Source organism: Notamacropus eugenii, chromosome 5 (assembly GCF_028372415.1).
Source record: "Notamacropus eugenii isolate mMacEug1 chromosome 5, mMacEug1.pri_v2, whole genome shotgun sequence".
Taxonomy (NCBI): Eukaryota; Metazoa; Chordata; class Mammalia; order Diprotodontia; family Macropodidae; genus Notamacropus; species Notamacropus eugenii.
The window spans coordinates 364,055,698-364,070,428 of NC_092876.1; the positions used below are offsets into that span (position 1 = coordinate 364,055,698).

The 14,731-nt window shown below is 36.0% G+C and overlaps 1 protein-coding gene across 11 annotated transcripts in view; it reads left to right on the forward strand.

Moving 5' to 3' along the window:
* Positions 1 to 14,731, forward strand: part of CBLB (Cbl proto-oncogene B) — a 236,034-nt gene that overhangs the window by 118,055 nt on the left and 103,248 nt on the right. For all 11 annotated transcript variants that reach the window (XM_072614114.1, XM_072614117.1, XM_072614119.1 and 8 more), the window contains one exon: positions 4,969 to 5,125. In XM_072614114.1, the coding sequence (XP_072470215.1) occupies positions 4,969 to 5,125 (157 nt within the window). The remainder of the gene's footprint in view (positions 1 to 4,968; positions 5,126 to 14,731) is intronic.

Consider the following 14,731-nt stretch of genomic DNA (forward strand, 5'->3'; position numbering starts at 1 on the left):
GAGTAATACATTCAGTATATTGAGTGAGGGCAAATTTATGGGAGGACAGGGAAAAGAGACCCACAGAATAGGCAAGTATAGAAGCATTGTGATCACTGTTAGGCAGAATACTCACATTAATATCATAGAACCACTGGAGTATTAGATCACAATATGGAAGATACTCATGAATTACTAATGGCTGTAAAATTCACAGCTTCGACATTGCAGGATATTAACATTTTTGCTTTTCTGTTTTTTGTAACAGTCTATAATCCTTTTCCCATACCTAGGCAAGAAACACGTAACAAATACAGTTTACTGGACTATAATCCCAATTCTTTCATCATGTGTAGGAAAACTTCATCCTGGCAATATGCTCCAGTCTTGTAATTCACACCTTGAAAATACCCTTAGCCACTTTGACCTCTCCTTCTGATTGGATATTTCCTCCAGAACTTCCATTTAAGAAGGGAACCCTTTTCATTTCTCATCTAGCTGCCAGCCAACTTCTCCATCTTGCCTGGCACAGAAGAGCTTAATAATTGCTCGTTTGTCTGATTTTGACACCTGGAAAAAATCAAACAGGTGACAGTAAACTCTCTAACTCAGTGAAAATAAATATAATTATGCAATTAAAATGCTACACTTGTTTCCAAATACACTGGGAACTTTATGACTTGTAGTCATATGTAAAGTAGTTTCAGATCACTGTGGGTACTTTGTAGTGATAAATATCAGTGAGGCTCTTTCCTACTTCCTCATTTATGTACTTTATTGCTTTTCTTCAGTTACTGTTCATATTCTACTCTGACCCACAGACCGTACTCTAGAGAGTATCAAAACTCCTCTCTTCTGTAAAGTCTTCTTTCCATGTCTTTTCCAGTTTGAATTATTTTTACCACACTGAACTTTTTTAGTGCATATATATCATTCTTTAGTATCTCCGTATGTATATGTGTGTGTATATACACACACACATAAATGCACATATGTATACACACACACAAGGACACAAGTAACACTCATTTTGCTGTTGAGAATATTTCTTCAAACACCTCGAACCTCCAAAATCCTCATCTTCCATGACCAACATCTCTGCTGCTTCATTCACTTATAGTGAGGTGAATTGAAGGCCATATCTTAGATCTCACCATCACCAAAGTGAATTTGAACTCTGAAATTCTTTTTTATCAAAATTTTCTGTCTTCCATATTTTCTTTTGTTTCATTTTTCCTAAAAGCCAGGCCAGCCTCATTCTGAGGCTCTGCATATCTCCCAGTTCTCCCAATTCATCTCAGCTGTATTGTCTTTTCTTTCCTCCCTACAATTGTTTACTCAGATTGCCTTGCTATTTTCTATACCAGACCTAGATCTTCATATTCTGAAATTCTAGAATCTGTGCTCATAGTCCCTGAGAAAGTTAATCTAGTCATCTTTAGGTGAAGCCTTCTAAAGCTGAGGCATCTTAATTTTGATAGAGGATTGAGTGCAGAGTAGCACACTGAGCCTATTCCATGAATTTGGTCTCAGAACAAGAGGCATCTTTATATCCCATCCAGTTGTCCATCTTGCCATCAGTCCATCTTGCCATCTCTGTGTTCCAAAGTAGGAGACCAGAGTAACGAATAGAGAAGATGGGAAGGCCAGTGATGTGAAATGCCTGGAAAAGTCAATGAGGGGACAGAGAAGGCTTTGAATGCCATATTGAAGAGTTTACATTTTATCCATGAAGTAATAAGGAACCATTAAAGATTTTGAGTAAGACAGTGAGATGGTTAGATCTGTGTTTTAGGAATATCAGTTTAGGAACAGTGTAGGATGAATTAGAAAGGGAAAAGGGTAGAGTCAGTGAAAACAATTAGGAAAACTATTTTAATAGTCCAGGTGAAAAGTAATAAGGGTCTAAAGTAGGGTAGAGATTTTGAGTGGAGAAAAAGGACAGATACAACCAGTGTTGTAGGGATGGGAGAGAGAAGGGATAGGACTTGGAGACTGTAGATAGGGAGGTTGGCAGATTGAAAACCCGGGTGACAGTAAGGCTAGTGGTATGTCAGTGACCTCAGCACAAATAGGGAAGTTTAAGAGAGGTTTTTGACATGGTTAGTTGGTACTTCTTTTCACCTTCTCTGACATTTATGGCACTTCTCCTGGCTCTGATATTTTTTGACCCCTCCTCAGTATTCTTTGCTGAGTCATCACCCTTTTTCTGTCCCCTAAGTTTTAACTCAAGGGTCTGTGCTGGGTCCTTTCCTCTCTCTACATCTTCTCCTTTAGTAATCTCATCTACTTCAGGTTCACTTGTTATCTCTGTACAGATGATTGCTCAGTCTATATGTACTAATCTTTGTTCAACAGCAGTACTAGAAATCTCCTACTGAATTTCCTGGATATCACTCTCAAACTCATTTTGCTTAAAATAGAATCTCACTGCCACCTCTCCCCCAGTTCCTCCCCTTCTCTTAACTGTTGAGGTAATTGAATCCTTCCAGTCATGCAGCTTCATAACCTCTGAATCACCCTCACCCCCATCTCCAATCAATTCCAATGTCTTACTGATTCTCTAATTCTGTAACTTCTCATCTCTAGTCTCCCTTTCACTAATTTGGAAACCTTCTTTATTTTCATTCTTTTACTACTCTCCAAAACATGCTGTGGTGAATATTTTGGTATATATGAGAAGGATGTTGTGGAGAGGTAGGGAGGTTGTTGTTGTCTCTTACCTTTCTGAAGCATGTGTCTGGTAGTGTGCCCCTTTCTCATACCCTTCCAATGTTCTTGTATTGTTCTCTACTGACCCCAACCCACCCTAACTACTTTTACCACCCACGTCCACTAGACCCACTCCATTCTACCCTATCCTTCTAGGCATATGATTTTACTTGGTTTAAACTAAATTAATATTAAATTAATTGATAATTAGTATTTGTATTTTGATAGGATATTATTCAAAAGAAAGACTCTTATTGTGAGGGGTCAGTAGAGGTGTCTGTAGGGAGGCTTCCTGGAACAGCTTCGTGGTGCCTCTACAGTAATACCTAAGAGGCAAAATACTTTTTTTTTTAAACTTCTACCCATAACACTTTTACCTGAAGTTGTAAATGCTCTTCTATTTTCTAACATCCTCCATGTAAGTATTTGAAGTTTATAAAGTATTAAACAGAAGAAACCAGGTCTGTATAAAAGCACTGAGAACTTAGTGGAATGATTATATCTTTGCATAAGTCATTTGGCAGCAAATTTGGAGGTAGACTATATGGCAACATTAACTGCAGTTTTATTTAGCATGAAAGTATCCTTAACATTTCTCATTCTCCCTCAAGAGATAAGAATATAATTTTTACAAAATCAGTGTTTTATTTTCTCAATTGTTAACCCATTACTTTGTGTTTTTATTGGTTTTCAGTGGGGGTAGGGTAGGAGCAGGAGAAAGAATAATTCTTGATAAAGAGAAACTAAACTTTCAAAAACTATTGTGAACATACATATACACATATTTAGCAATGTAATATAGTTGCAAATATACACTTTAGTATAGATTATTCAGTCTCTGATATTTTCCCATTTTTGTTCTTTTAAAACATTGCAACATTTTGTCCTTAACCTTAATCAGAGTCTGACGTGTGTTCTTTCTAAATGGCATCTGATGTGGTATCTCTCTTCAGTTCTTTGTGGTTTCCTGTTTTTTTCGTACATAGAGAGAAGTCTTTGAGACATTAAGCATCATCTTTTTTCTTATAATTGTCTTTAGTTTAAACTTTGAAATCAAACTACAATAGGTTTTTGTGTTCTAAAGAATGTAAAATAGCATCTTTAGTTCAATTCTCATCTCCTGAGAAATCTTGAACCACTTCAGCTCACGGGGATTTTTTTTTCCTTCCCTAAACTCCAGTACTGCTTATTCAGTGTCCCAATATTAGTCACTTGAGTCTATGCCAACATAACATTTTTTAACCTTTCGTATATATAAGCCTTATTTTCCTATCTAGATTATGAGCTTCTCAAGGACAGGCATGGTAGTTTGCACTAATAGTGTCTCTGTGTAGATGATAATGGAACCTATGGTAGTAGATAAAAGTAGCAAAGGAAAAAAATACACATAGAGAAAGAAGATCAAAGAAAGACTGTTGGGATATATTCATAGTTAGGGGACAAAAGATGAATAATGATTCAGCAAAGACAACTAAAGAGTTATCGCATAAGTGGGAAGAGAGCCAGGAAGAGAAATGCCAAGGGGGAGACAAAGTATGCAGGAGAGAGAAACAGAAAGTATCTTGGAGAACCACTCAGCCAATCATTTCGAAAGCTTCCACTGTGCCTAAAATATTGCTTTGTACACATTGCAGACATTCAGTAGATACTTATTGAATGAAATATTGGAGATAGTATCAATTTAGAGATTGGCTTTTTTTTTTTCAGTGAAAAAGTTTCCTTCTAGTAGTCTACTTGTTTATCTGTTTCTTGGGTATATGTTTTGAACTGTGGTGGGTTCCTTTTGATTGACTATGTTTCTTTGTTACAAGAGGGTTTTCTCCATCTATTTTTTTCTTCCAGGTTCACTTTCTAGCAATGATGTGTATATGTAACTCTTGTTTAAATAAGGATTATCTCCGGCCTCTAATAAAAGAGCAACTAGCTTGGGCTAGAAGCTTGCCGATAGTGGTTAATGTTCTATACAGATGTACTTTGCAAGAAATTGTCATAGGACTTTGAAGTAGTACCCCTCCTCTCATAACTGTAAAATTGCCTTGATTCCCAAGTCCTATTTGGAAAGTGAAGTTGGTTTTGCTTTTTCACATTTTTTTCATAATTAGTGGAAAAGGAAATGACTTAGTGAAAAGTGCAAAGAGTTACATCTATTCTGAATTATGGGAAGTTTTTCTGAACTATTTGTCTTTTAGTATATATGTAATCATATGAATTTAAGTATTGGACTGTGGTATGTCTTAAGTGACACTTGATTGAATTATTCATTTTATCCTTATATAGGACTATCGTGCCATGGAAAGTATTCAGGCAGTGCCTCCATGAAGTTCATCAAATTAGCTCTGGCTTGGAAGCAATGGCTCTAAAATCGACAATTGATTTGACTTGCAATGATTACATTTCAATTTTTGAATTTGACATTTTCACCAGACTATTTCAGGTAAGCTTTTATATGTTATTCTTCCCCCTGTCCACAACCCCTTCATATATGCCAACACACACACGCACACACAGAAGGGAAGGATAGAATAAACTTTGTATAACAACTTACTGTTTTAGACATTGTGCTAAGGGTTTTACAAATATTATCTCATTTACTCCTCACAACAATCCTGCAAGGTAGGTACTGTTATTATCTGCATTTTACAGTTGAGGAAACTGAGGCAAATAGAAGTTAAATGATTTGCCCAGGGTCACACAGCTAGTAAGTGTCCAAGACCAGAGTTGGTCTCAACTTTCTGGCTCTAGACCCAGCATCCTATACACTGTTCCATCTAACTGTCTCTACAGGGACACAAAATTCTTTTTCTTTAAGAAAAAAAGCTATTTATTAATTTTTAACATTCTTTTCTTTTTAAATTTTGAGTTCCAGCTTCTCTACCTCATTACCACTCCACCCACCAAGAAGGCAAGTAATATATCAGTTATACATGTGAAACCATGTAAAATGTGTTTACAGAGTAGCCCTATCACAAAAAAAAAACACAAAAAAAAAGCAAGAAAATTATACTTCAGTTTGCAATCAAGAGCTCGTCATTTCTCTTTCCGGAGTTGGATAGCTTTTTTTCATCATGAGTCTTTTCGGATTGTATTAGATCACTGTATTGATCAAAGTAACCAAGCCTTTTGCAGTTGATCATCATGCAAATATTCTAGTTTCTATGATCTTGTATCCTTCTCGCTTTGCTTCACATCCATTCATATAGGTATTGCCATGTTTTTCTGAAGACACCCCTCTCCCCCCCCCCATCATTTTTTATAGCACAGAAGTATTTCTTTACAACCCTGTGCCACATCTTGGTAAGCCATTCCGCAGTTGATGACCATCCTTTCAATTTCTTTTTTTTTTTGCCCCCACAAAAAGAGCTGCTATAAATATTTTTCTACATGTATGTCCCTTTCCTTTTTCTTTGATCACTTTGGAGTATAGACCTAGTAATGGTATTGCTGGATCAAACAATATGCCCAATTTTATAGCCCTTTGGGAATAATTCCAGATGGTTCTCCCAGAATGGTCAGACCAATTCACTACTTCACCAACAGATATTACGGAATAAAAATATCTTCTCTAAGTGGTAGATTTAAGGAACTCTTTATTAAATATAAGGCATATGCAATAGGATGTTAGTTCTTTAGCCAGGTGGATACAAAATAATTCAAAGTAGGTGAATGGATAATGAAATAAGCTCCTGGAGAAAGTAGGCAAGTTAGAGGTCTTTCCTTGTCTGATGGAGGTGCATACTTAGTTAACTGCAGGGAGACTTTTGGATCTGAAGCCAGCCGTTTCTGAAAACAGGCCTGCTTCTCTCAGGCTTTTTCCCTCCAGGTCTTTACTGGATTGGTTAGTGAACCCTAACTCCCCTGGGCTTAAGCTCACCATCTTGCCTAAGGCTCATGACATGACTTATGTTTTCTGGCATAGTTATTTTGGGTATAATTCAGTGAAGACATTTTGGGAAAGAGCACTGAAGAGTCAGAGGCCTAATTTTGAATCCTCCTCTACTGTTTACTACCTGTATGACCTTGGGAAAGTCAGTTCAGATAGATGAATTGGACCTGACATTTCTCTTCTGAAAAAGTGAGGGAGTTGGACCAGATAACCTCTGAGATCCTCTCCAGGCATAAATATATGATCATCTGAATAACCTCAATTAATGGACCAACAGGTATTTATTAATTACCTTCTCTGTGCTAAGACCATACTCAACGCTGGTTATACAGGTTCAAAGGATGAAATAATCCGTACTCACAAGGAACTTACGTTTTAATGGAAGAGGCAAAAACTGGTACATGTATAAAAATATTGCAGCATAGATGTAAAGTAAACAAGTACTACCATAGAAGAAGCAGTTAAATACAAGGTTTTGTGGGAGGAGAGTCACTAGCAATTCCAGAGATGCGGAATGGTTTCTTGTAGAAGATGATGCTTGAGTTGGAAAGGAGGAGAAGAGGATCTGTGTTGTGGAGGTGAGGAAGAGATCGTTCCAGACATGTGGAATGGCAGGCACGTAGGCATGGAGACTTGAGAGATGGAGTATCATATGCAAGTAACAGAGGGGAAGGCCAGTTTGACAGGAACAGTGTTAGAAAATGAAGTAATGTTCTCTGAGACTGGAAAGCTAGATTGGAGCAAGATTGAGTAGAACTTAAAAGGTAAAAAGAGAAGTTCATATTTTGTCTTACTGAGAATATGAGACCAACATTTGATTTAATAGGGAATTCTCATTATCAGATTTGCATTTAAAATATTACTTTGGCCATAATGTGTAGGAGAAACTGGCATAGGAAAAGACTTGATGCAGGGAGACTATTTAAGAAGTAAGCTGTTGCAGTAAGTCAGGAAACCCATCTATTCTTTTCTTAAATATGGTCCAGAAATACGTCTTTGAAATAGTACAGCTTTATAACCTTGAGGATTGCAAAATTCTGTTTTATATTCAGTGAAAATTTGTGTCTTTTCATTTAGGCCCACTTTTTTTTTTTTTTTGCCAGTGATCTTTGGTAAATAGAAAAGTTAGCGTCTTTCTCATCAAAACCCATGGTGCACAGTGGAAAATACACCAGAGGTGGAGTGAGAGATCAGATCTTACCTAAGAGAGGTCACAACCTCTTTGCTTCTTTGTTTCCTCATTGATAAAATGTGGGAGTTAGACTAGATAACTTCAGCAGTTCCTTCTAACTTTATATCTAGATTTTATATTATTAAATATTTATATTTTATATTACTGAAGGTGTTCAAGGTGGTCCTTAAAATCACCTTTTCCATATACACCAAGGAGGCAATTGACAAAAAGCTTCCATATACACCTATAATATTTATAGCAACACATTTTATGTTTAACAAAAAACAGTAAATAAATGAGGTGACCATCCACTAGAGGATGGCTAAACAATTGGTACATGAATGTAATGGAATATTACTTGTATTGTGTGTGTGTTCATCCTTTGTTGCTGAAGAAGTCCATGCCATCAGAGAAATGATGACATGACTTGCACTTGACTTTGTTTTGAGTGAGGGAGGGCTGTGCAGGTCACCAGCCTCACTTCTTCTCCAGAGCCATCTGAATCCAGTGACCCATATTCATCAGGATGACTGGAGATGACCCAGAATGAGGCAGTTGGGGTTGTGACTTACCCAAGGTCACACAGCTAGTGAGTGTCAAGTGTCTGAGGTGAGATTTGAACTCAGATCCTCCTGACTCCTGCACTGGTGCTCTATCCACTACACCACCTAGCTGCCCCACTTGTATTGTAAGATAGTCACTGGGACTTTAGTCTAGAACTCTGGAATTGAGAAGATTTTGATAGAGCTTGCCTTCCTTCAGCAACAGTAAAACAACTGAACTGAGTGCCTAGTTAGAATAATCCCATTAAATAAGCTTGCAGATAGTAGAATTTCTCTCCAACACCCCACACTAAGATTAGAACCCAGAAGAACTCTGGTCCTCCGTACTTTAATGTAGTATTTGTGGGCTTGAAAAGCTCAGTTCTAGTGAGGAAGGCTGTTGCCCTCGAACAGATAGATAATATGGTAAATAAAAAGAAATGATCAGAAGACTAGGCTTATATTTTAATCCTAGTAACCTTTTGTTTTAGTCTTTTAAGAATATTTGATTGATTTTGTGACATAGATATCATGTAGTTCAACCTCCTCATTTTACACATGTGGAAATCGATCAGATTAAGTGACTTGCCAAGGTCAACAAATTAATGAGGGGCAGAGCTAGGACTTGAACCCAACTATTCTGGTTCCCACTATACCATTCCACTTTCCTAAATTTTTATGATTCTATGTATGTAGCTATTATAAAAATGATTAGAAAAGCAAGTTTGTAGTTAAGCCCAGTAATATTTCATTTTGTTACTATGAAACAGCTGTTGGAATAGAATGTTGGTCTTCCTGCTGACTGTTATTAGAATTTTGCCATTGTCATTTATGATCATACTTGGCACTAAACTTAGGGGATCAGAGAATCTGATTTATGTTAAGGGAACTGGATTACCAAAGATTAACTTTTAATTTAAGACAATCCTTTAGCAGGAGGACAAATGAATTCTTGTCAACAAAACTTTGTAGTTTATTTTTTTTATAATTTCAGAATAATAAAGTTTTGTTTGCTTTTGCATTTTTTAATTTGAAGAACATTTATAAGGGTACTCTTTAGTAAGAGCTTTATATAAGATTTGTGTGTGTATGTGTGATATTAAGATATGAAAGGAATTTTAAACCTTTCATGATACCTCAGTCCTGATCTTGGGCAAGTAACTTAATTACTTGGATCCTCATTTGCCTTGTGTGTAAAATGGCAGAATATGGAGATGATGATCTGCTAGTTTTCTACTTGATAAAAATCTTTGCTTCTGCCAATTTTACCTAATAATGCTAATTGCTTTGTGATGGAAGGACTTTGTATTCATAGTTCATATACTTTTTAACTAATGCAACAGTACTTACTAAATACTTATTATATGCCAGACACTGTGCTAAGGGCTTTACAAGTGAGATAACTCATAATATCAAAATCATAATCCCTACTCTCAGGTCACATTCTTTTTAAAAATTTTTTCAAGTAACAAAAATATATTTTATCTCCCCTCCTCATAATTAGAAAACAAAAACAAAATTTTTGTAGCATGTAGTCAAACATTGTCCATATCCAAAAATATATTTCTCATTCTGCACCCTGAGAAGGAGCTTGCTTAGGTGTTTTTCATTTGTGTCTGATCTCATTTGGGGTTTTCTTGCTAAAGATACTGGAGTGGTTTGCCATTCATTTTACAGATGAGGAAAATGAGGCAAACAGCATGAAGAGATTTGCCTAGGCTCACACAGCTTTTGTAAGTGTGAGGAAGATTTGAACTCAGAAAAATGAATCTTCCTGACTCCAGGCCTGGCATTCTAACCACTGCTCTACCTAGCTATCCATATGCAAATGAATACATATATCAACCAATTAGCAAGCATTTATTAAGTACTTATATTGTCAGTCACTGTGCTCTAAAGAAAGGCAAAGCTATCCCTCAGGGAGCTCACAGTTTAATGGGGTCAACTTCATGTAAGCAAATGTACACATGAAATAGGTGTAGGATATTTATTACGTGTAATTTCAGAGGGAATGCAGGAGCAGTACAGAGATGTGAAAAAACAGTCTCTGGGAGAATGTAGAATTTTAGCAGAGGTTTGAAGGTAGCTAGGAGGAAGAGCATTGCAGTCATGGAGGATAGCCAGTGAAAATGCATAGAGTCAAGAGATGGAATGCCTTGTTCAAGGAATAGCAAGGTGGTGGTCAATGTCACTGAATCACAGAGAGCTTGGAAGGTAGAGGAAGAGGACTGGAAATATAGAAAGGGTCAGATGATGATGAATTTCAAATGCCAAACAAGATTTTATATTTGATCCTGGAAATAATAGAGAACCACTGGAGCTTATTAAAAGGGAAAAGGGAGGGTTGACATCGACATGGTCAGATCTGCTCTTTATAAAATAGCTTTAATAGTTGAATAGAAGGTAGATTGGTGTAAGGAGAGATTTTGAGGAAAGGCAGCTCACCAACTGGTAGGAATTGTCCAGGCATGAGGTGATGAGGCTCTGCCCCAGAGCAATGACAATCTCCAAGAGAAAAAGGGAAATATTGTAGAGGTGGAAGTGACTTGGCAAAAATTGGATATTGGGGAATGAAGAGAGGATGGGGGGGAGAGGATGACATCTTTTCATTTCTTTTATTAAAAGAGATTTGGAACATTCCTTCATATCGTTGGTTATTAGTAGTTGACAGTTCTTTTAAGTCCTATTTGTTCATATCCTTTGACAACTTCTCTATTGAGTACTAGTTGTTAGTCTTATTTATTTCTATTAGTGTCTATATATCTTGGATATCAAAACCTTTTTTCCCCTGAGCTAACTGCTTCCCCGCTCCTAGATGAGTTAATTTTTTTTTTGAAAAGCATTTTCAGTTTTGTATGGTTGGAATTATCTAATTTATTGTTAATAATTGCCTCTTAACCTTGCTTGGTTAAAAATTCAATTTGACATTTAAAACTCTTCGCAAACAACCTACCTATCTAAGATTACACTTCATTGTGCTCCTTTGTGTACTCTGTTACACTCAGACAGGCCTACTTTTTTTTTTTCCCAGGAGACTCATTACCACATCTCCTACTCTGCCCAATATCTTTGCATCCTCCCACCTTGCCAGGAATGCACTCTTTCCTTGCCTTTGTCTGTCAGAATAACAAACTTTCAAGACTCTCATGAAAGAAGAAATCTTTTCTGTAGTAGTTAACTAGCAGCTTTTCTCTCTTCCTCAAATTACTTATGTCTTTTTTTTTTTTTTGTATTTTTCATATGCAGGTGCCATTTAAAAAAATTATCATTTTATTTCTGTCCCTAACACAGGGCCTCGTATACCACAGACAATTAAGAAAAGCTTCCTGGATTGGATTAGATATAATATTGAAGAACCCCTTTTAGTAGGCATATACTCTCTAAGGAGACTGGAAAACTTTTATAGGATTATCAAATGCTAGAATACATTAGACTACTGACACTTAGAGAAAATATGTAGATTAAGTGAGCCAAAATATTTATGTAAGCTTTTGCATAATCTATGTTTTGCATATGGTAGGCACTTAATTTGAAATGAATCAACCATGATTGAATACGTGAATGAAAGAAAATTATAAGCATAATACCAGATTTCAAATTAATGAATAAACCTGACCTTGATAACTGTTGAACCAGGGCAATGCTTTTTTTATGTTCATTAGCAGTGGAAGGAGAGACTTATTAGTTAAGACTGCCATGGAAACTAACTACATATATTTTGTCATAATGCCTCAAACTGAAATGAACTGTGGACCACTGTATTAGAGATCGGGGGCAATTCCAGCCAGTTGTAATTTTTGGATCTTCAGCAATGCTAAGTGTTCTGGGACTGATTTATTCACAAAAGTGGAGGTAATTGGCAGTCACTTCTGGATTCAGAATCTTCCAGAAGCCTGAGCATTAGAAAACATTGGATTGCTTAGAATTAGGGCTTTTTTGTATTTATCATCAGGTTTGCATGCTTTCTCTTAAGGAGCCTTGCACTGGGGATGAAAGGAACCTTTTTAATAAAAAGTCATTTCTTTGTGGTGCTTACATTAAGTAGCACATTAAATTACTCAATTACATTAAATTATTAAAGTAAAATTATTAAAATTATTCACTTTCTGCTTAGTATTGTCATCTCTAAGATCATCAGTGTGTCTGATGGAATGAAAAGCACTCTATTTTGAAAACTTTTAAATGGTGGTTGGGGTGAATGGAAGAAGGTAGAATTGAAATATCTACAGTATTGACCAGTGAATAGACCATTTGTCCAGATCTGTCTATACTTTGCAACCATATCAGCATTCTAGTGATTTAAGGAGGTAGAAAAATGTATAATAGGTTTTAGAAATATTTTTTTTCAAAATACAATTTAAAAGGCTGAGTTCCAACTACTCTGTCTTGAAAAACTGGTTGTTTAAAACTTGAACAATATTTTAAACCTGTTTAATTCACTTTTAGCTTAAGTAAAACACTATTCCTAGGAGGATGAGCAGAAGAAGGAGGAGAATGATGATGATGATGATGATAATGATGGTGGCTTATAATGTGCTATCCATTTGATTCAGCAATACTGACTTAGGATGTCAAAGTAGTATCTCTATTTTCACTTGAGGAAATGGCAAAGTGATATGTTGAAGGAATAAGTAGCGGAACTGGGTCTTAAACTTGGGTCTTCTGTCTCCAAGTTAGCATAATGGAGGGTGCACCGAATTTGGAGTCTGGAACACCTGAGTTCAGATTCTGCCTCATACATCTGACTGACTGTAAACCTGGGTGAGTTTACACCCTCAGTTTCCTTATTTGTAAAACAGGAAAAAATTATAACACCTGTCTCCCAGACTTATGAGGGTAAAATGAGATGCAGTCTATAGAGTGGTTTAAAAACCTTAAAGTAGTTACACAAATGCTAGCTATTATTTAAACTAATATTTTTGCATAGGAAATGCATTAAAAATTCTACCTTGAAAATCACAGGAACATGTCACTCTCATCCCCATTGTGTCCTTGACAATTCTAGAGGGGACTTTTTTAGTTACAAGTTATAGCTCAAAGGCTTCTGCTGGAAGGAAAGGATAGGCTTTGTACCTAATTGATCCATAACCACTTATCTATTTAAGTGGCAGCATTTGGGAATTTAGAAAGAGCATTCAACCTGTTAGTATTATGACTATTTTATTTAAAATTTCCAAATGAACTAGTAGTAGTTTGCTAGGCAACAGTTTTTCAAAATCTGAAGACAAAATATTATTTATTCTTGGAAATACTGACATTTGACTTCCTTTAAATAGAAGTAGTCAAAATATTTTAATTTTTTCAAGATGTTTTCCTGCCTGTATTGAGTGGGTTATGTTCTCCAGGAAAAGCATAATATGCAAATTCTATTACACAAATATTTTTACAGTTACAACTTGGCCCTCTATATTATTTGAAAATCATTTTCTAATTGTGATAACAGTTGGTCTGCAGCATCAATTTCATTTTTTATTTGTGTTTTGATCTCTGCATTACCTTGATAAAATTCAACATTGATTTATCAATTTATATGACCTTTTCTGGGAGTAGACCAAATATTTATTTTTATTCTGCGATCAGAGGGTTTTATTCCTTCCACATGGTTCTCAAGTAGCTTTCTTGTTTCTAGAGAAAAAAGGTGTGGGGGAGGGGGAGCGGAACCTAAGGCCAATTGCAAGAGCCTTTCCCCAGTGTTTTCTTAGGTTTTTCCCCCAAGTATTGTTTTATGCAATTTTGACTCGTGTCAAAGTTGAAAATTGAAATCATTCATTTTCCTCTTCCCCAAGTATATAGAATCTCTAGTGCAGGGTTAGAGGGGTGATGGGATTATGAGGTTCTCTAGGCATTGCTCCAGTTCTCCTCAAGTCGTTTTTCAGTGTGATAAGGAGATGTCCTGAAGTTGAAAAACTTTTATTATAAACTCATTCTTTCCTTTATTATTCTCCTCACAAGGAATGTCCCTTGTAAATTTGAAATTTAATGATAATGAGTATCACATCTCTTCTAAGAAACAAAAACACCAATTCTCTCTTACCATTCTTTGGCATTAAAAGAGCTTTTCCCATATTCAAGTTGAATTTATTATTACAACTTTATCTCAGCATCCTGCATTCCATTTTATTTATTTTTTAATCTTAACCAGAATATGTTTGAGATAGAACTAAAAACCTGACACATTAGGTAGATTATCCAGCCAACTTCTTGAAATAAATGAAGCTTAGGTCTACAAATATTGAAAAGATGAATTACTGCCACACCCCACACCCCCCCTTAAGCAATATTGTCTCTTACAGTGCCTGTTTTTGCCCCCTTCTGCTAACTAGGAGTGGGAGCACATAATAAGATTAAGTAGATAATGATGTAGATATTAAGTAGATAATGAAGTATATAATCAAACCAGAAATCCATTATTTTTCTGAACATCATCCTTTTATTGCTGCT